Raw genomic sequence first — 23,273 nt, 5'->3', positions numbered from 1 at the left:
ATGCCACTGTTGGTAGTAGTTGGGGGGGGGGGGTGCATCTCCATACCTCTACTCATTTCTATCCAACTTGTCAGGAACACGATTTTATGTCATAAAGTGGAATAAATGTGTAAAATACTCCAAATACAGCAGACCCTCGTTACACAATGAACCGGTATGCAATGAATCGCTTAAACGATGACGTAGAAGTTAGTGCTCCCCCCCCCCCAACATAAGTGTCACTTTTACAATATTATAATCCTAAACAAAGCCTCACTGGTCGATGCACAATCACTATTTCTACACTTATACCATCACCTTAATGCAAGTCTACAGTCTTCTGTTTGCTCCTACACAGCATATGAATGCATCATTATCAGGTGTGCTAGTGTCATTGACGGACCAACTGTGTGAGGCTAGAGTTTAAGCAGCACGAAGTGCAGTGAAGTGAAACAACAACAGTTTATGCAAGTTGAAAACTGGTTTTTGCTTACTTATGGTGGTAATTAGTAAATGAAGTGCAGTGATGTTTAGGTGACATGGAAATTTTTCAGACTGTTGTGCAGGTGACCCACAGCCAAAAACGTATCCTCAATGAACCTATATTATATGCAACAAGACACAATAAATTGTTATGCAATGAATTTTTATTGTCTAAAGCACGCTCATCGTAAAATGAGGATGTGCTATATGGTACAGTACACACGTCCAGGGAAGGATCAGTATCTTACAAAAAATTTATTAGAAATATACCTTTTCACTATCCTCGGCCAGTCCTCTGATCTTTAGCATTTCAGCAGTTTTGAGAAATCTTGCCAAATTCTCTTGATGAACATTAACCTCCCCTTGGTATATAAATCGTAGAAGTTTCTCCAAGTCTGCAAACCGAACTTCTGGTGGTAATATAACAATTGGGTGCTGACATGGATTTGCCTGAAACAGGATTAAAAAAAAAAAAAAAATCCCATTAACACCAATACTGTAACTCAAGAGAACTAAGCATGAAAATAATCCAACTTCAATATGATAATTTTTTCTTGCTCACCATCCACTCACTCAATGTAGAGCTGTATTGGGTGTCTGCCCTTTCCTCTCTTTCATCCTGTCTTTCGTTCATCCATCCATCCATCATTCAATCATACATTGCCCCATGAGGAGCGTAGGAGCCCGGGGCTAGGCAGTTGGTCACGACATTTAAGATGAGGGTGACCAGCCTCACTCATCCCTGAGTGGCATTACATGAGCAATCAACCCCAACCACCCCTTAGATATAAACCTTCACTGGCTCAATCCGGCTGGAGCGCAATAATTACCCACTAAACCACCATGCGCCAAAATTTGTTTGTATGGTTACCACTCGGCATAGTAAATGGTTTCCTGGTATACAGGAAAGCATTTGGCTTGTCACTCAGTGTAGAGTCACCCACAGGCAGAAGGAAGAGGAAAGAATGAAGGAAAAAATGACACAAGAGGGAGTGTAAACTCACCCGTAGGCAGAAGGACAAGGAAAGAATGAAGGAAAGAAAGACAGTAAGAGGATGGAAGGAAAGAAGGATGGAGGAGAGGAAAGGGCAGATACCCGACAGCAGCACTACATACAGTGAGTGGAAGGTGAGCGCTCCCACCTACCACCACGTTTTACTCTTTCTTCTGGCTACGGGTGACTTTACACTCCCTCTCTGTCTTTCCTTCATTCTTTCCTCTTCCTTCTGCCTATGGGTAACTCTACAGTGGGTGACAAGCCAAACAGTTTCCTGTTTACTATGCTAGGTGGTAAACATATATATATAACCAGATTATGGCGCCTGGTGGTTAGTGGGTAATTAAGTGCTTCAATCAGACTGAGCCTGTGTAGGTTTACATCTAAGGGATGGTTTGGGATTACTGCTCATGTAATGCCACTCAGAAATGAGTGAGGCTGGTCATTCTCATCTTAAATGTCAAGACCAACTTCCCTAGCCCCGTATTCCTACGCTCCTAATGGGACGACATAGGACTGGTAGATGGAGTGGAATGGAATGGAATGGCTAACTTCAAGCAATCTGACTAAGCTTCTGACAGCCTTTTTGAAATAGAAGGGTTTGATATAGCCTTAATTAACTCTTTCAATACAAGAGATGTCTTCTTAGCTTAATGAAAAAATTTCCTAAGGTAACAAGAATAAACCTGAAAAATGCATTGTCAGACTGAAAGGGTTTAACTGTCCTCAAAACTGGGAATTCAATCAAACATCTCAAAAATACCTCCTCACAAGTGTCCAAGACACTAATTTGAATTTTCATCATTATAATCTCAATCTTATACAAACAATGCTCTCTCACACACAAGCTCGTGATACAAAATAAATGAGATTATTCTACCAAGGGGGAAAAAATGGAGTATAAAGCAAAGCACACAGCAACAGATCTAATGCCACTTTCAAAGCTGTTCATTAAACTTACAGGAGATTATAACTGGTATTTAATTCTGTCAGTTAAAGACATGGATAATAAACCAAGACAGCTAAAAAAATACAAATGAAAAACTAACCTTCAAAAGATCTCTGAAGAAAACTGAACAAGCTGACAGCAGCATTTTATGGGCCTTCAGAAACTGTCCTTCGCATGCAAGAGTTACATCTACAAAATCTTGGTCATTCTTAAAGCCATCCAGCGCTGACACCAGGCTGGAGTGGAAATTGTTCCAGCGGAGGCAGAACTCTTGTGCGTTGGCGGTCATCGCACTAGAGTCCTCCATGATGCTCCTGCAAAGAAAAGTTGTCATAGCTGATTAGTTACAGTGCATAATTAGTACTCCATGATGCTCCTGTGCATGAAAATAGTAAAGACAAAGCCAAATACTTACATGGGCTAATTAGTCCTCCATAATACTTCTACCAAAGAAAATCATATTGGGTGATTAGTTACAGGCTATAACTGTCAATCTACAACACTTCTGCCAGAGAAAATCATAACAGTTGATCACGATTACTTTGATTAGGTAGCCTACAGGGTATAAGTACCCACCCTGTCATTATCATCATCATCAATAACACCACCATTCATCCTCCTTGAATGCCACAGAAGGGCATGACCATGACAAAACTATGGTACCTTTCAATTACTGCTGTTACTGTTGACCCTGGAGATTATATGACTAATTTAAAGATGTTAATTGTTTGTGTTGCCTTTATTTCAGCTCATATTCTGCCATTAATTCAACCCAGACTACTAAATCACACTCATGAATACTAAAGATGGTACTAAACTTCCCCTCTTCACTAACCCACTGCCTCCCTTGTAAAAACACATAGTGTACCTCACACACACCCTTCTACACCAAAATACAGTCGAAATCTTCCACAAACCTCTCAATCCACTTCATCAATAGTTTTCTCCAATTGTATACATCCACTGTACCTATCTATCTATAGCCAGATGTCATAATCCCATAAGGGGTGGATGTTTGTCTTTGAGTTAGGAGTTTTACAGGGAGGGACACTAACCCTCCGCCAACCCACTTGCTAACATGTAGGGAACATGTTAACCCGAATTATATGATTACCCATGATCGGCGTCGGAATATTGCCTTTTTTGTTTGTTCGTTAAACTCTTACTGTACTGCTTTTCCACAGTACTGTATTTGTAAGTTAAATATTTACTGTTCTGGTATGTACTTGTAAGCAATTAAAGCATTAAATAAAGCCCTGTAACCAGTTAACCTGATTTATATGATTACCCATGATCGGCGTCGGAATATTGCCTTTTTTGTTTGTTCGTTAAAGACTTGCTGTACAGCTTTTCCACAGTACTGCATTTCTAAGTTAAATATGTACTGTTCTGGTATGTACTTGTAAGTTAGAGCACTCAAAAAAGATAAAGCATTAAATAAAGCCCCGGTACCAGTTAACCTGATTTATATGATTACCTATGATTGGCGTCGGAATGTTTCCTTGTGTTTACGTACAGTATTTGTGTGTTGAAGTTTTGCTGTGGAGTACTGTATTTGTGAGTTATAACATTAAATAAACCTTCTAACCACTTAAAGTGCTTTCTAGTGATTACCAGTGACAGAAAACAGCAAAACAACACATTTGGGGGGTCTAGGGAGCAAAATACGGAGTACAGTAGTTTAACTATAAGCGATTTCGCACCTAACACGGCACAGTAGGAACGAAACCCACGTGTTCTGTGCGAGTTTCCTGTATATGTATATATATATATATATATATATATATATATATACACACACACACACACACACACACAGTCAAGTTGCCTATGGTGCGTGCGTCTATCCCATGGTTTTCTATGACATGGCAAGGTGCCAGACCCAAACAAACAAGCCATGCGCATAAACTACGCCTATGGTGCAGGCGCGGCAAGGTTTGAAATGCGCGGGCAAATTCCCCTGGCGGCCAGAGAGCCAACTTCAGCCCTAATTCGCCATTCAAACCCCTATCGGTATGTTGCCAGCCCGCTTATTATCTGATCCCTCCCCTTTTTTGTGCCTACTGTAATACATGCATTGACTGACTGCTTGATTGTGGGCATGAGTAAAGTGGGGAAAAATGGGGAAAAGTGGGGTGACAAGGAGGAATCTGGGCGAACGTCCAGAACCAAATTTCATTTTTCCCATAAGTTTAGTTATTTGTATGGGATGGTTTTCTATGGCACAGGCCTTGGGAAACTTGACTATATAGATAGACAGATAGATAGATAGATATAGATATTATATATATAAAAATACTCTCTCTCTCTCTCTATATATATATATATACTGTATATATATGCATATACATACTGTATATATAGAGTATATACTGTATATACAGCAGGTAGATATATCATATATATACAGAATATCATCATCATCAGCCGTGTGAGTATCCACTGCAGGATCAGCCTATCCCGACCGAAGTCGGGACGATACAGCCAATGTATCTCTACCAAGTGGCTTAGGCTGTCTAGTAAACATTGTATGTAAGGTGAGAAGTGCTTGTAAGTGTAATTGTAGTGCTGCAATGGCTTTGGATGTGTGTGTAGTCTGTGAACCAAGTATAATCGGCCCGCGCAAGCCGACTGGTGCAAGCATACTTTACAGTAAGTGACACTGGTTCAACCACAACACCCCTTGTGTCCGCCAATGCAGTACGTGGCCGGGTGAACACTCCCAAAGTTTATTACCCCGGCGGGGCGCGAACCCTGGTTCACCTGTGTACGATACGCACTCTACCACTGTACCACACCATACAGAATATATGTATGTATATATTATATATACCTGTATATATATGAGGCATCTCGTGGACAAGGGGCGAATGCGCCATTTTTTTTTTTTTTTAGTTATGAGCGTTTAAAGTTCAGGTATAGGTGGCAGACATAGAATATTACAGAATAGCATGTTATTATATATCATTAGAATCCTCTGGAAGAGGCAAATTTATACTGCAGGGAAAAAAAAAAAAAAAAAAAAAAGCACACACACACACGCACACAGTAAAACACGCGATGGTGTTTTTTCAGCATATAGTAGTTATTGTTCAATCAACTTGGAATTCATTCCTGTATTAGATGTAAATGAAACTAAGACACTGTGAAATTTTCAGCCAAAAATTCCTATAATTAATATTTTTCCTATAATTATTAATTAAAAATTTTCATCTTATCGGCAACAGGTTATTTTATTGTGTGTATGATAACCATCATATTGTTAATGACTGACACAATGAAGTTATAATACTCACCAACTATTTACAACTCCAACCGCACACCAAAGTGAAGGGGGGGGGGGGCTGATGGTTAGTAGTCGAGGACGTCATCGGAGAGGTCGTCCACAACTTCATTCTTTTCCTCATCCATGTTGTCTTGGGTTGCAAACAGGGTGGTGTATGCACGTGTGTATGCCACAGGGATGTACTGAAGGAGCTCCTTGAGGTGTTGTAGCTTCTTCCTATTCATAGGTACACCTGAGGGGTATTTCTTTGGGAGGTCTACCTGTGCGAGGTCAAAAGCAGGGTCGTGCTCCTCCGACCTGCCCTTTTGTAGTTTCCACTCTCGTACCTTGTGGTAGTTGTCGCTATACCCCCCACACACCTTGACACCCTGGAGGTAGTCATTATCTGCCATAATGCGCCGAACTGCCTTGAAGCCTACGTTCGTTTGCCGGGCCTTGGTCGTGTGCCGGTGAAGGACGTCAAAGTTAAAAAAGTCGTCGGCTGTCATCCTGACTACAGTGGCTGGGTCTGATTTTCGGCAGGACTTCATGAGCGTCATGTAGTGCTCAGTTGTGTAAACTTCCTTGCCCTTGAGGTGCTTTTCTAACACCGAAATCCCGGTCGCAGGGCAGGTAGCTGTGCCCTGGCTCCAAGTAGTAGTGGTGTATTGATGAGAACTGGTTTGAGTGAAGCAGGCGGAGGTATAGGAGCACGATGTTGATTTTTTGTTTTGCTCCGCACAGTTGTTGCTAAGGACCAAGAACTTTAGGTTATCATTGGGCACATAATTCTTGATAAAATGGAGGAGACAGCTGGCCACCTCACACGAGCCTCGCCTGGCCTCGCTCGCGTTCCACACATAGAAGTATGGATGGTTGGCTTTCAGGTCGTGGATCCCCAGATTATACGTCCACATTTTGCATCTGTAATACTGGGCACTTGTAGTCAGTCGTGGCATGGGCAGTGTCTGCTGCAAGTCCACTGTGATGGCAAAAACTGTGGGTGTCTTGTCTTGTGTGTAGACATCAACGAAACTTCTGCCTATCTCAGCGTGGCACTGATGCTCATACCTCTTGAGGGTCAAGGACGCAATTTTTTCCTTGTCGGCCACAGGATCCAGGAACTCGAACTGTATCTCAAACGTGTCACAGGTGGAGCAGGTGTCGCTTTTGGGAGCACTGATGCTTATCTTGTAATCCCGTACTTTGGCTACGATGCGGAACAGAATAATGGCATTACGTTCCAGTCCCTTCTCCTCCATGTAATCCTGGAACGATTCATACAGGCCGGTCCAGCTAGACCCCGGGGGCAGCTACACCTTGTCTGGGTTCTTTGTCCTTGAGTAATGGGACTGGCATGTAGGGAGTTTTTTGCAGAACTCTTCAACCATCTCAAGTAGCTTGGGGGCCGTCTTGTTTGCAGGTTCTTGGCGGCCACGTTGGTCTGGGGCTGGGGTGGCAGTGGGGGAGAGAGAGGCCTTGGCCAACACATTTCGCACTCGCTTGTCAGTAATGGGATGATTATTTAGAAAGGAAATGAAACAGACATTAATAGTAACATTATCAACCACCACAGTGTAACTTTTCCCATGCTTCTTTCTACTTTCCTTCCCCTTCACTCTTGGCCTTGCAATTTCTTTTGTGTGCACCCTGGCATTAATATACTGTGACTGAAGGTCATGGCTTTTCAATGCCCAATATGCCTTAAATAAATTGTTCACATTCTCCAACCCCACTTTTTCATAACACTTGTTCTTACAGGTACAAGCCGGGCCTACCCTCTTCTCATCCACAACAGCTCCATACCTGTTGACATACCCCTCACCATTGTCTCTTTTGGCCTTTTTCTGGGACTTTAGCCAGGTCTCCGGCCTTCTTTTGCGTGAAGGCATGAGCGGCGGTGTAGTGGCGTTATCCTGGTTGGTAGTACTCGCCATGACGAGTAATTCACTCGTAATCTCAAAGTAATGCGGAGTGTAAACAATGCCAGGCTTCACTCACGTGCTTGGAGGGATGACTAGCGGGGGTGCTAGCGTGTGTCTGATAGGCTGAGAGGCGCCCCTTTAACTCTGACAGAGGGAGCCGCTCGCCCATTGGCTGGGCGCGTGCCGACATTCGCCCCTACCGCTCTGAAATCATGGACCCTCCCTACCCTCCTCCTCCCCTCCACGTGTGCAAAACAAGGGAGATTGAACCTAGAATTCTGAACCCACATGGGTCGGAATCGGAAAACGCTCTTCACCACGAGATTTTCAATGCTTCCATCTATCGGAAAATATGCATAACTCATTTTTGATGGGGGTGACGCATTCGCCCCTTATCCACGAGACTCCTTATATATATATATATATATATATATATATATATATATATATATATATATATATATATAAAAAATACATACATATATATATATATATATATATATATATATATATATATACATATATATATATACATATACATATATATATATATATATATATATATATATATATATATACCACATATATACTGCATATACAGTATATATATATATATATATACTGTATATATAATATATATATATATATATATATATATATATATATAGATATATATATATATATATATATATATATATTTAGATATTTGTATATACTGAGATATATATATATATATATATATACATATACATAGATATAGTTATATATAAATTTATATATATATATAGATATATATATATATATATATATATACTGTATATATATAATATATATATATATATATATATATATATACAGCAATCTCCGTAATATCCGCACGCTCAATTTCCGGACATCCCCACTTACCAGACATTTTCGTCCTGGGATCCAGTATTCCCAAAATGTGCCAAAAACCGCAAAAAATTAGAAAAAAATCCGACTTTTTCCCGCCCGTAATTTGAACTTGGCACGTGAGGCGTGGGCCAGCTGTGTTTTGGTGTGTTGTTCCGCCGCCGTCCGCTAGAGCACCCCTGCATCCTCCCCACTTACGGCCCGTCTCTCGTTGTGTGTGCATGCTCGTCGTCATGGCCGCCCACGTGCTCGTTTTTGTGGTGGTGCCTTACCTGCTGCAGGCTCTCCTGATGCTCTCATGCTTCTTTGTGTGTGTGATGATGGCCCTGCTGCCTGAGAAGAGGAAGAGAGAGGTTTTGACTCTGCAGAAGAAGAGGGAGATACTGGACAAGGTGGATGCAGGACAGTCTTTCTCACGCATCCTTCATGAATTCAACCTGGCCCGATCTACTTTGATATCAAGAGATCCCGAGACAAACTCATGCAGTACACGGCTGACTTCTCGTCAAAAAGCAAACGCAACGTGGAGAGGAAGGTGATGTTTACTCCCAAGTATGCTGAAGTCGACCGCTCCAAGTTGATTTGGTATCGACAGCAACGTGCTGCTGGTGTGATGGTGCGTGGCACAGAGCTGAAGGCTGCTGCTGAGAAGTTCGCAAGGCTTCACGATGCCCTAAACTTCAAGGCATCCGAGGGTTGGCTCTTCGCGTTCAAGTTACGACATGGCCTTACCAACTGTAAGTCTCATGGCGAAGCTTTGGACGCTAACGAGGATGGGGTAGAGGAGTTTCGGCACAAGGTGAAGCACTTGATCGACAGGGAGGGCCTCACTCTCGGTCAAGTCTACAACGCTGACGAAACTGGCTTATTCTATCGCTCTTTGCCTACGAATACTCTAGCCGAGGAGACGGAGAAGTGTGTACCTGGTCGCAAGCTCTCCAAGCAACGGATATCTGCTTTGTGTTGTGCCAATGCTAACGGCATGCACCGGCTTAAGCCTGCTATTGTTGGCCATGCAAAGCAGCCTCGGTGTCGTCGTGGGGTGATGGATGTCCTTCCTGTCATCTGGTTCCATTCCTTGAAGGCATGGCTCACTGCCCACATCTTCAAAGACTGGTTCCACCGCCATTTCGTCAAGGATGTCATCCATTACCAGATGGAGAAACTGGGAATCCCACGCGACCAGGTAAAAGCCCTCCTTCTCCTCGACAATGCACCTGCTCACCTGTGCGACAAGGACTTGGTGGCTGAGAATGGCCGCATTAGGTGCATGTTTCTGCCACCTAATACTATTGCTCTCATCCAACCAATGGACCAAGGAGTGATTGTGGCAACGAAGAGGCTGTACCAAAGGAAGTTCCTGGATGAAGTGATGGTTGTTCTCAAGGACGAGCACAGGGAGGGACGGGACACGCGAGGCCAGTGGACTTTGGAAAACATTCGCCGCTACAACATCAAGTCTGCCATCTACAACTGGGCCAGTGCATGGAAGGATGTCCCTGTCAAGACTCTAGAAAATGGTTGGTCTTGTCTGCTTCTCGGAACGGATGTGGAGCTCGATTTTCTAGGTTTTGACATGGATGGCTTCCATGCACATCTACGTGTGCATGGGGACGATGTTGATGTGGACGTAGTGCATGAGTGGACGACGAGGGTGATCTTGGGTATCAGACCATGTCTGATATCGAGATCACATCTTCAGTTGCAGGTGTCAGTACCCAGCTTGAAGATTCCAACGAGGACGGCGACAATGATGCGGACTCCTCTCAGCATGACACTACTCCAGCCATCCCCAAGCTGAGTGCACTCCGGGAACACCTAGAGTTCGTTCTGGACTACCTGGAGCACCCGGACTGCGACAGGGAGATGGGGCCCTTGGGACTTGTAGAGGAAGTGCGCGCTTTCAGGCAGAGCATCATTAATCGTCAAAATCGTCGTTCCTTGCGTCAATCAACCATTGACAGCTTTTTCAGGCCCATGACCCCTGCTGTGCCCAGCCCTGGCTCCACTCCATTGCCTCCCCAAGACTTGCCCTCATGCTCCGAGCCCCAGCCCAGCATATCAGGCATGATGGAGTCACCACTCGACGTGAGTTTGCGCCTCTCTTCAGAGTCGTCTGCAGTGGGTACGCCATCACCATGACCCAGTGATGCACCCCTAGGTCACCGGCAACAGCTACTCTCAGACTCTGACAGTGATTAAACACCTAGAACTTCTCCACTTGACCACAGGGGAATTTACAGTGTTGTGCAGTGAAAAAAAAAAAAAACAGTGCATTGTGTTAAGAAATTAGAGTTCTGAGTGAAAAGACAAAGATTTAATAGACTTTCAATGTAACATAAATTAACTAGTGTGTGTTATGTTTAGAAAATGGATTTATGAGTGGAAAGACTTTAAGTGCAGAGTGCAACACTTATTTCATTAAGGTACAATGGAGCACAAGTAAGACAAGAGTGCGCAGTGTTAAGAGAATGGAATTCTGAGTGCAAATGACTAAGTTCTGTGCAAAACTTCATGTACAGTATACTGCAAGTGCTTCAGGAACTCCTTCTTACTGTCAGAGTCTGAGAGGAGGCGGGTTATTCATCGAGATGGCCAGGGACTTGCTGTAAGTACCCAGAATGTTTCATATTGTACTGCATTTTCCATACTGTACTTACCTCCAACACCTCATTTCACTCTTTTATGTCCCTTATTGGTGTGAATAGGGTCTTTGGTGCTATGCATGTGCAGTAAGGAGGTGTTTTTCTGAGTTAGGCTAGGTTAGGGTCCATAACTACCAGTCCAGGAGCCAGGGACTTGTTGTAAGTACCCAGAATGTTTAATATTGTATAAACTCATCTCTAAAACCTCATTTTATGGTTCTTTTGCATTTATTTCAGTCTCTTATGTCCCTTATTGGTGTGATTTGGGTCTTAAATAGGTGCTATGCATGTCCAGAGGGAGTTGTATAGGTGTTTTTCTGAGTTAGGGTCATAAGTCCAGGAGGCTGGGGCCCAATATCCGGACAGGATCACTATTCGGACATGCCTTTGGCTCTATTACATCGGATAGTGGAGGGATTACTTATGTATGTATGTGTATATATATATACACTCGACCCTCGATTTGCCAGACCAAAAGGGGAGTAGACCAGTCCGGGAATGGCAGAAGACCGGCCCCAAATGCCATTCCCTGGATTATTACCATACTTTGTCCGAATTCTCCAATACTGTCCGGCAATTATTTCAATAATCTAGAGCATTCTGGAATGTAGGCTACCTATACCAACATAACTAACATACACAGTACATAAAATGATAACACATTCAATAACAATAATAATAACTGACACAATAGCTGTATTTTGCTAGCTACAACCCTAAAAATGGTTGTTTATACAGTTGTTGACGAGAATGTGGAGGGTATGATAGAAGAAGATCAGAAAGCTGAGGAAAAAGAGGAAAATGAGCAAGGAATGGAGCACCACAAGGTCAGTCAACCATTAACCCCTTAACAGCGGGGCATCCCTTTCGTGATGCTTGGGAGCAAGGGATCATACCGCGGGGCGTCACTTTTGCAATTCTGTGTTATTTTGAATTCACCCAGGCTTTCAAGTGGTAGCTTGTATCATCTATCAGTACTACCAATGTCCAACACTAGTCAGCACTCCTAATCTCATCTGTACTCCCATCTATTGTTGACAATTTAGCCATTTCTCCCCAATCTTGACTCCCCTCCCTACCTCCCCTCCATTACCCTATCCTCTCGCCTGCCTGGCCGTGCTATGCTAAGAAAATCTTCCCTGGAATTTTTCACTGATTTCATCCATTGAAATAAGCCCTATGCCCTATTCTTATACCAAATAATATATACAAGAAAGAAATAAGGTAAGTGAGAGTGCCATACACTTAGAATTGGCTAATTATCACCTGACAACACCTCACGTACACTAGTTCGCTAATTTTTGCTGTTTATTTCCCCTTGAAATATGCCGTATAATCAATTCTTGTACTAAAAATATATATAAGGAGGGAAGGGAGAAGCCTAAGTGATATTTACATTCACCTGGAACTACCTAATTTATAATGTATTGTCTAGATATCCTGCCAATCATTTCACTGCTATATATTAGCAGCTGTCAAGAGGCTGACGTTGGCAGTAATGCATTTCCCTAGGTAGGCCACCCTGGCCCACCCCTATCAGTTCACTGTCATCTTCCAAGGTGAAGGTACGAACGTTTGCTCCTGCTAACTTCCGCCGCTTTTTAGCCCCATGCAAAGGGCCTTGTGACCTTTACCCCCTATTAAACCACATGTGGAAAGAGGTAAAGTGCTGACAATTGAAACAGAGTGACTACGATCTTTCTGTTGAGTAAAACAGTGCAAGTGGAATTGTAAATAATGTGTAAACAGCAAGTGAAAGCAATGAATGTAAATATAAGTGAAGTGGAAAATAATTTTATGAGTTACTTCAAGTAACAGTGCATAACACAGTGTAAATAAAATAGAAATGTAAATAATGTAAATAAAATAGAGAACGTAAATAGAAATGTAAATGAGTAGTATTATAAGAATACGAGTATATATACTAGGAGTAATGAAAGTGAAAGTTTCACTCTAGCATGTATGAATACTATGAGTTATGAGTGTGAAGGTGAAAGTGACATTCACTCTCAATGCTAGTATACAGGACGAGAAAGTGAATGCTACGTATTTTACTGAAAGAAATTGAATGCCTACAGTGACAATAAACTACTACTACTAAAGGAAACTTATGGATAAAGACTGTAGATATATATAAGTGTTATATAGTAATAGAAATATAAACTGTGAGTGTTTTTATGAATAATAAATGACAACACCAGCGGCGAACTAGCGCAAGTGGGAAGGTCATACATCCTCGTATTTTCATTGCATTCACAGTGTTTTTTTTTTTTTTGGAATATGGATTCCAAACTATATGAGAATCATAGAGTAGTGTTTCTAGTGATAATATCAGGCTGTGGTAATCATATTACGGGTTGTCGGGAAGTGTAAAATGGAGACTTCGTTACCCAATTTCAGAGGTCTCCACAAGTCCTACGGTACTCGACGAAGGCTTAACAAACACCCCAGGAAAAAGCTGAAGGTATGTGCCATAAGCATATGTGATTTTAATATTCTAGGACTAATAACTGATTTTTGGTAAATATTTTTAGAGAGTCTGTCGGAGCGCGAATATGCCCGCGGGTGCCGCAAGAAAAAGCAAATCAAGCCCGCAGTTAAAGGGTTAAAAAACAAAAACAAACCACATTTAAAGTCCAAACTGAAACCATCCGGTATGTAAATATCATGGAGAAAAATAATTTGGTTCAGGTCTTCCAAGTGTTACTTAATATTTGCCTTATTTCTCCCACTTTTGTAACACTGTTCTCTGCAATAATGCAATATAGTTGTAAACAATGTGGTAGGTGGGGGCACTCACTATCCACTCACTCGATGTAGTGCTACTCTCGGGTGTGTGCCGTTTCCTCTCCATCCTTCTTTCCTTCCATTCTCTTCTGTCTTTCCTTCATTCTTTCCTTGTCCTTCTGCCTACGAGTGACTTTACACTCCCTCTTCCGTCTTTCATTTCTTCATTCTTTCCATTTCCTTCAGCCCATGGGTGACTCTACACTGAGTGACAAGCCAAATGGTTTCCTGTGCACCAGGAAACCATTTACTACGCTGGGTGGTAACCATATAACCAAATTTTGGTGCCTGGTGGTTTAGTGGGTAATTATTACACTCCAATCGGATTGAGCCAGTGAAGGTTTATATCTAAGTGGTGGTTGGGGTTGATTGCTCATGTAATGACACTCAGGGGTAAGTGAGGCTAGTCACTCTCATCTTAAATGTCAGGGCCAACTGCCTAGCCCCGGGCTCCTACGCTCCTCATGGGGCAATGTAGGATTGGATGATGATGATTTGTATTTATTAAAAAAAAAAAAAAAAAAAAAAAAAAAAAAAATCAGTTTATGAATACAGCACAGCTTTATAGCAGTACTCAAACCGCTGATGAAAAGTGTGAAAGCAAGCTTCAAAGTTCTGGTGATTATTCACTGGAAGTGTTAGGATTAGATGTGATTAGCCAGCATCCCACACTTGCCTCTTGAAGCCACATACTTTTATTTTATTATTATTATTAATTCTTAAAATCCAGCAACTTTATTCACCTTTGGTGAGAATTCTCTATGTGAAAGAGTGATGAACTCTTTCAATAACCCCTCGAAGAAAAGAGGCATCTACATGTTCAATAAAATGGTCTGGTAACAAAACAATAAACTACGAATGGCATCACCCAAACTCAAAGTGTCCAATGAAAAAGGATTAGGATTTGATGTACTTAGCCAGCATGCCACACTATCCCCTTGGGGTCAGGCATTGTTTATAAAGTTGAACATCAGGAGCGGGCAATTTTTGAAGGGGAAAAAAAAAATGATTTATCAAAAATTGCTATGAAAACTATTATACCTATCATAAAAACCCTTATACCCAAAAGTAGTACAGTACAATTCTTTAGCTTTAAAATGAGTGGTGTCCCAATGTCCTGCAAATATTTATTGTACAGCAGTGGCTGAGAACGTATGAGTGTCTAAACATTCTGGAACGGGGACAGACATCCCAAGACACATGTTCCAGAATGGGGACTGAACTTTATGGGGTTAAAGACCACATTCAGGGCCAAGTTCAAGAGGTCAAACATCCTCCACTCTCATCACTGTCTCCACAGATGATCATGAAAAATCTGAGACTAGTGAACACCTTTGCCACTACTGACTTATTACAATTATTGGTCATACGGCACTATTACTCATGACACAGATATATTCTGGTAACTGTAAATCAAACCATCACTGTCCTGTCATTATCCTACCTACAAGAGGGTTGAGGCAGGGTCTAGAAACCAGGGAAAAAGAAATAATGATAGTGGGGGAACTTATCAAGTGTATGCGAAATGAAGTGGACCATACACTCATTCACTCACCATCTTAGCCCCTGGAATCCTGGCTCCATAACATAGGCACACCTTCCACATGTAGCTTTATACATTTACCTATCAATTTTAACAAGAGTGTGCTTAGAAGAGGTTGTGTAGATCAGATATTCATTCTTAGATCTTTAGTGGAAAAGTTTCTAGAGAAGGGAAAGAAGTTATATGCGGCTTTCATGGATTTGGAGAAAGCATATGACAGGGTGGATAGACAAGGATTGTGGAAAGTATTAAGAATATATGGAGTAGATGGGAAGTTGTTGAATGCTGTGAAGAGTATGTACGATGGTGCGAAGGCTGCAGTGCGTGTGGATGGTGAACTAAGTGAATTTTTCTCTCTGAAAGTTGGGTTGAAACAGGGATGTGTCATGTCTCCATGGTTGTTCAATCTGTACATGGATGGGGTAATAAAAGAGGTACAAGGCAGGGTAGTGGATGTTGGAGTGGCCCTCGTGAGAGAGGATAGTGTTTGGAAACTCCCTGTGCTGTTGTCTGCAGATGATACTGTTGTTGAGCGAAGACGAAGGGGAGCTGCAAGGCTTGGTGGATGAGTTTGGGAGAGTGTGTAAGAAATGGAATCTAAAGGTGAATGTAGGGAAGAGTAAAGTGATGGTCTTTGAGAGGGGTGAAGTCAGTGAATGTACAGCGAGGTTGGATGGTGAGGAATTGGAAAATGTGAGTACATTTAAGTACTTGGGTAGTGTGATGAGTAAGGATGGAGGTTTGGAGGGTGAAGTGCTTGAAAGGGTACAGCAGGGAAGAAAGGTTGCTGGTTCTTTGAAAACAGTGATAAGAAACTGGGAAGTGAGCATGGAAGTGAAAAAATTACTACATGACAGTATTGTGATACCAACTCTAACATATGGAAGTGAAGCTTGGACGTTGTTGGAAGCACACAAGTCAAGAGTGAGAGCAGTGGAAAAAGTTATTTAAGAGGAGCCTGTAGAGTCACATGGAAAGACAGGCTGATGAACGAGGATATAAAGGAGTGTTGTGGTGTGGATGTGGATGTGATAGGAAGCGTTATGAGGAACACACTGAGGTGGTTTGGCCATGTAGAGAGAATGGAGGGTGAAAGACTGACGAAGAGAGTGTATGTGAGTGAGGTGGAGGGGGGAAGAGGGAGGGGGAGGCCAAGGATGAGATAGAGGGATGGGGTGGAGAGTTGGGAGCAGGGCAGTGAAATGGCGGGGGACAGGGCGACTTGGAGGCGATTTGTTTGTGGCCACCCCAAACGGGATTGAGACGTCTGGCAATAGATAGATAGTGCTTAGAAAAATGCATGCTCACATAATCCTCTGTGGATGGATGAGTGATAAGTTTACAGCTGAATCAGGATATCAAACCACATTAACTTCGACACTTGCATGCCAGATATACACCTCTCCCTCCCGTCCAGGCATTTTTACAGAAAACTTTGTTTTCTGTTCATAATTACTCAATGAAGTAAAGAGCTATTTACAAAACTACGATGCCTGTGATGAAATATGTTCATTCTTCAGCACGCTGCAAGAAAGGACTTAATTTTACAAGTCCACTCCCAAAGGCCATCAAGAACATTACTGGTGCTATTGGTGGTATTTAGTAATCTGATTCACATTTCCTCTACACACCTTCTTCCATAAATTAAAAATAAAGAAGACAATCATTTGTGCATGAATTCCGCCAGCCTGCAGCCAACATTTCCTGTAATATTTTCCCTTGGCCAGCCTGCAGCCACTATTTCCTGTAATATTTTTCTGCACTCCAACAGGGAACCCTAGCAACCAAAGCACCTCTAGTGGCAATAACTGGATAAATCAGTCATAGATTCTGTCACATGATCTAACCAGTGACCATGATGCCTCTAGTGGCAATAACTGGGCAAACCAGCCTTGACTTTTTGTTGTGTGATCAGTAGTTATATCTGTTGACTGTGGCAGGTGTCCTATTGTTCTGTAAATATTAACCACGGACTTGTAAAATTAAAACTGGCAGGTAGGTGTAACCGCACATAATCAAGGTTAGGTAATATGGGGTCTCAGTAGGTTTGTGATTCACTCTTATTTTGCTGACAGTGAATGGGGTCTCAATAGGTTGTGCCTAAAATGGTTTGTGATTCACTCTTTTTTTGTTGATAATGATTGGGTGTTGTGGGGTCAGGTTGGGTAACACTGGGTCTGAGGAGACTGATGCCTGAAGTGATTTATTGCTCCCCTACTTTTTTAAGCAATTCAAATGATTTTGGGCTTCATTTAAGATGATAATTAGAGACCTATTTATCAGTTCCCCTCACCCTAAAATCCTCTTTTCCCATAAATCTACAATTATCACCAGGGAAGGTGGTATCTCAAACCTTTTTTTCCAACAAAACTGAATGTCCAGACTGAGTGAAACCTCAAAAACCATGGGAAAAGCTTAAGTCTCATTACCATGCAAGTGACTGAGTGGCCTTATAACCTTCTACCCAAGAAAGAACTGCTAACTTGCTTTCTTTTTTTTTTTAAGCAATAATGAACCAAAGGATAGTAGTCTCCAAATTGTTCCCTCAAAGAAAAAATAAAAACAAGGCAACAGAGCGCCAAATTCAAGATATCAGTATACTGATAACTAAGACAATAAGTTGTGCTCAGTAAGAAGCAATGGCAGAAACACGAACACATTGCCAAAGAATAGGAGCATTTGCAGGGAGGCACAGATACTACATACCGCCAGAGTATTTAATTTCCAATTTTATTTTGCGGGCAATGCAGAATGCTTACATACCGGTACGGGTGTTTTTTCATTTCTCATTCATTAAAGGTGAGCCTCATGTATAACAAGGTCACAATATACTCTGTGATATTCTTTAAACGTTTTGTGGTGTTTGTTATGTACATCAAGGGATGAAGATTTATCGGTTTTACATACACATGTACGAATATTTCTTGATTTATAAAGTACTTTTATTCAAATACTCCCAGTGGTCATCAGCAGAGATAGATATTAAGAGAAAAAAAAGTTGTTTCACCAGATAGTCACTGCTTGCAGTATGACATGCTCTACAAATCAAAACACACCCAGATGTTTCCCACACTTTTCCTCTTATTGGTTCTTTCCTGGCAGATGAGAACTTGACCCAGCCTCTGACAACACTTGCACCCTTCTTCCTTGTTATCTACTTTCTTGAATCCAATCTGCAGTGAGCCAAGGCACATATTAAGTGTGTCACATTGAATGCTGACAAAGTCTGTTAACAAACGCTTGTACAACAGGCACCTTGGAGCTCTGGAACCAAGACCGCATTCTCCATCTTTGTACAACAGACAAATCTGCTAATCTGCCTTGACAGCAATAACTACAACTATGCAATGGTGTCAGTTCACATAAAGACGAATACTAATATAACTCCTAGGTCGTACTGATCATTACTGGTATTTACCTTATAGAGTAAATAACTGATTCTAGCAATGGTTATAATGGTTGGTACCTGTGAAATAAACCGGTAAGTAGTTTTACGCATAATATCCATAAATAATAATACTTTAGACATATATCAACTATATGCTTCACAGATAATGAAAAGTTTCTGCATATATGAACTAGAGATGAATCATAGCTTCTCTACCGAATATGTTCCTTTGCCCCTGCGATCTCTGTCCGTTGGAGCCGCAGTCTCGACGAATTTTTTTTTTTTATACCTTTGCTGGTGACCCCTGGGAGAATTTGAGTAAAAGTATAAATCAAGAAATACTCGTGTGTAAAACCAATAAATCTTCATCCCCTGACGTACTGTACGTAGTGACCACCACAAAACATTCAAACATCACAAAGTATTTTGTGACGTTATTAGGCATGGAGCTCACCTTAAATGACTGAGCAAAATTTATACATATTATTATGAAAAAACACCCATATGTGAGCATTCTGCATTGCCAGCAAAAATTAAATCAGAAATTAAAAATTCTGGCAGTATGCAGCACCTGTGCCTTGTTTGGGGCTTAATGCAGAATCTCCTATTAAGCATGTACTGCCCTCATTATTACTGGAGCAAAAATCACTCCCTCACAGGGAGAAATCCTATACATCATGTGTTCCTAGGGGATGCCTCTGTCTGATGACATCCTCCCTGGGGTAGCAGACTAAAACTTCATGACTTTCAATCCCAATTCACAACTGACTTCAACACATCTAGCACAAGGACATGATTTCATAAATTCAGTTTGAATCATTCCAAGGCTATAAGGGTTTAGCACATATGTTACGGGCATTGTGTGAAACTAAGGTATTGTCTATAAATGCCTAGGTATTCTATAGAATGTCTAGCATTTTTTGGCAAAGTATAAAATAAGCTTATTTCATTCTGACTCTATATACTTTACCTGGGGATTTTAATAGAATGCCTAGGTATTCTATAGAATGTCTAGCATTTGGGGGGGGAAAGTGTAATATAATAGGCAACAGATGGGCCGCGTTTAGGCTAGACTGGCAAAATCTACGTTAAGTTTAAGTTAGGTTAATTTAGAACACTAAGTTAAGCATTTACCTAAATTAACCTAACCTGGCTCAATCGGTAGAGAGGTGGCCTACAGTCCTATTGGACCCAGGTTCAAATCTCCGCTGGGGCAGGGAACAGTTTAAAGATTTGAATTTCATTAAATCAGGCTTTACTGATCTACCAGAAGCCCCACCGACATGTCGTAAAAATACCCCCACTAATACCAATACACCAGTCCTGTATGAGACAGCCCTAGCATGTTTTCAATATGGACGGTGGGTGTTAGCGCCGAAGTGGTGACATGTAGGAGGACTGCTGGGCCTTGATAGCAGGCTGTGAACCCTATGCCCAGAGTTGGACCCACCCACACACAAAACTAACCAAGCCTAATCTAACCCAAATTATCCCAGCCAACCCTAACCACAGTCTACATTAACCTAACGTAAATGAAATTACTGATTTCACAGGTCGTTTCATGTTCCCTAAAACAAACTTGGTAATCTACAAAATACCAACCAAATGTGTACACATGATTTTATTCTATACCCTGTCTTGAAATTTTAAGCATTCTATACAATGACAGGTTTCCCACACTGATGAAAAGGCATAGGTACATCATAAAGCCTTCCAAAACCAGTGTCCAAAGACTAGCCAAACCACGCAGACAGAGCCAGCAGTTGAGATATGGTTTGAATGTACTGTGCCATGTATATGTTAACAACTATTTCAACCAAACATAGTACCAAGCTTGACCTATAACAACTGGAACCATGAAGTAGTACTATTTCCCCTTTATATTACAAACTGCTGAGCAGTATAACATAATGTGCTGTTTCTCAGAAATACATACACCTGTTAACCATCATAATGTTAAGAGCTCTCTACCAGTTATGCACAAACTGCATAACTACAGGCATGCCAATTTACAATATACATTTAAAATACTCAACACTACATTATTTTCATACACTCAAGTACAAATCTATGATCTGACAGTGTTAGCATTGCTGATCAACAGAACTGGTCATGCTGACTTCTGATATATTTTTCTCATCACCTGCTGCCACTTACTGCTGATGCTTGAACCAACATACATTAAAAAGTTGAATTAACAATGTCAATTTGAACTATTCCTACTCATGGCTGCAACTCATCATCCGGTTTTATCAAGGCTTACCCCTGATGTTTACTGATACATCACAATCAAGATGAAGCCTTTATAAATCTCAATATTTTTGGGGGGGTTGTCACTGGACTTATCATGCACCTTCAACATGCACCTTACAACCAAGTTTACTCCCAAGGTGAAGTGTCACCCAATAATACACTATTAACTGCTAACTAAAGGTAATAATTCGATCACGGTGTGGTACAAATTCAAGCTACTGCAAGTTCCTCATTAGGTATCAGTCAAAAATATTCAGTTACGTGCCACGAGAGAAAGTTTGTTTGCCCAGCATCGTTCCTGCAAGAGAAAGTAACGCAGTGCATGAAAGCTACATCCTTAAATAGGCTATGGAAGGTAAAAGGAGTATCACCTGAGGATAGCAGAGGGTGGAGGAATAATCTGTAGCCCGGGCCGGCCCCATTACTGCGAGCGGAAGCCACCCAGACCCCGTAACTCATCCCACCACACAAAAACATCCTAATTCTTCAGCATTCACAGCACAACTATCCATACTTTAGCACTTACGACACTCTCAGTAGCTTCCTATTGCTGATTATCTGTAAGTACACCAAATATTATTTAATGTTAGTTAATAATAAACAAAGTAATAAATAGTTCTTACCCCCGATCTTCCGACCCGCAGTTCCAGTTTTGTTCCAATGATAAAAGAGTTGAGAATTAAATAATCACAATTGATTTTTGTACAAATTTAAGTACAGAAATGATAATTCATGAAAGACTGCAACAAAAAAATTTATGTTCGAATAATATTTAATACGAAGCAATTTGTGCAGTGCTCAAGAATGTTTTTAAAAGAGTTTGTTGGCGGCGTGATTCCCGGGGTGCGGCGGCGGCGGCCATAGCGGCGCCATTCCCGTATGTTATTGATTCCATAAAAAGACGCGGCCTCTCTCAACCCGCCCCGACTCTCCCCCCTCCGCGCTCCCGCACTCGGCCTACCTCATTAATATTCATTTTCCAATATTTTTGTATTGCAAAAGAATGATTAAAATGTCTGAACCTGGCTTGGAGCCAGTTAAAATTTCGGCATCTTAGGACATGTCGTCATGAAATTATTATAATGATTATAACAGAGTGATGGACATGCCTCAACTGAGCGTGCAGACAATAAAGGCAATCGTCAGTGGAGCCATTGTTTATCTCCCCGGGGGTCGATCGGTGGCGCCGCCACCTAGCCTCTCTCTGCGGGCCACGCATTGTTTTTCGCTATTTTGTCTAGACGTCATCGATTATTCTCTAAGTTGACTTTCTTCCCGTAGAAGTCGGCGCCGTTATCATTCAAAATTGTAATTGTTACCGTGTATGATTTGGCGCTACTTACTGCTGTCTGCTTCAAGGTCATTTGTTCAGGTCTACCTAGCGTACAGCTCTGAAAAATATGAAACCAATAATTCCCCAGAGCGTGAATTATTTGAATGAATAATACCTTCTTACGAATAAAAATGGAAAGTAGGGTACCGGACTATTCATGCAGCGTGACATAACGGCCCAATTACATTTATATAACAACCATGTTGTAAGAGTTTTCCTGTACACTCCTCAGAACAAAGATTCAGACAGATACACGCACCCAGGCTCGTATTCTCGTCGGCTAAGAGGGATTTATAGCACTTCCTCCTTACAACTTTCTGATTGTGACACGTTAACATTATTCTGTTTTTTATGCAACCTATGTCGGTATTAAAAAGATATAAGAAACATCAAGGGGAATGCTGAGATGTAACATTCAACTAAAATGACAAAGAAAGAGGTGCTAACAAACTCTCAAGCTGACGGGAATACGGGTCCCACTCACGCACATACGCACGCGTTGGGTTGGTGGGGGGGAGGAAGGGGGTTGGGGGAGCCCCGCAGATAGAAATGGGAGGGAAACGCTTGCGTAGAATAACTTCCAAGCTGATAAGTAGTAACCTTTTATCGTGCAGATTATATGATCAGCAGAAGCAGAGTAAAATTTCTGTTTCATGGATGATATTGCACATAACAGATGGATTCAACATTGTATGGACGGCTGAATTAAGCTGTTGTGCCTGATTGCCTGATTAAAAGTAAAAGTATTGATTTTTATTGACTGTCAGCTTCGTTGGCTGCTAGGCTCTTTTATGTCCGAGTGTTGCTTTCTTTCCCTTGTTGTCTGCATCCCGAC

The 23,273-nt window shown here is 41.6% G+C and overlaps 1 protein-coding gene across 1 annotated transcript in view; it reads right to left on the bottom strand.

Annotated features, from left to right (window-relative positions):
* Positions 1-21,753, bottom strand: part of LOC145405778 (uncharacterized) — a 61,481-nt gene extending 39,728 nt beyond the window's left edge. The window contains exons 1-3 of the mRNA XM_080277015.1: positions 21,729-21,753; positions 2,509-2,722; positions 733-912 (exon numbers count right to left, since the gene is read on the bottom strand). Coding sequence (XP_080133141.1) covers positions 733-912; positions 2,509-2,715 — 387 coding nt within the window. The 5' untranslated portion in view covers positions 2,716-2,722; positions 21,729-21,753. The remainder of the gene's footprint in view (positions 1-732; positions 913-2,508; positions 2,723-21,728) is intronic.
* Positions 21,754-23,273: the final 1,520 nt, after the last annotated feature.

The sequence above is a fragment of the Coenobita brevimanus genome, chromosome 8 (assembly GCF_032717465.1).
Source record: "Coenobita brevimanus isolate Jiangsu-jjx chromosome 8, ASM3271746v2, whole genome shotgun sequence".
NCBI classification, from domain to species: domain Eukaryota; kingdom Metazoa; phylum Arthropoda; class Malacostraca; order Decapoda; family Coenobitidae; genus Coenobita; species Coenobita brevimanus.
Note: the sequence above shows the minus strand (reverse complement) of the source record. Positions and strands in the feature narration are given on the sequence as shown.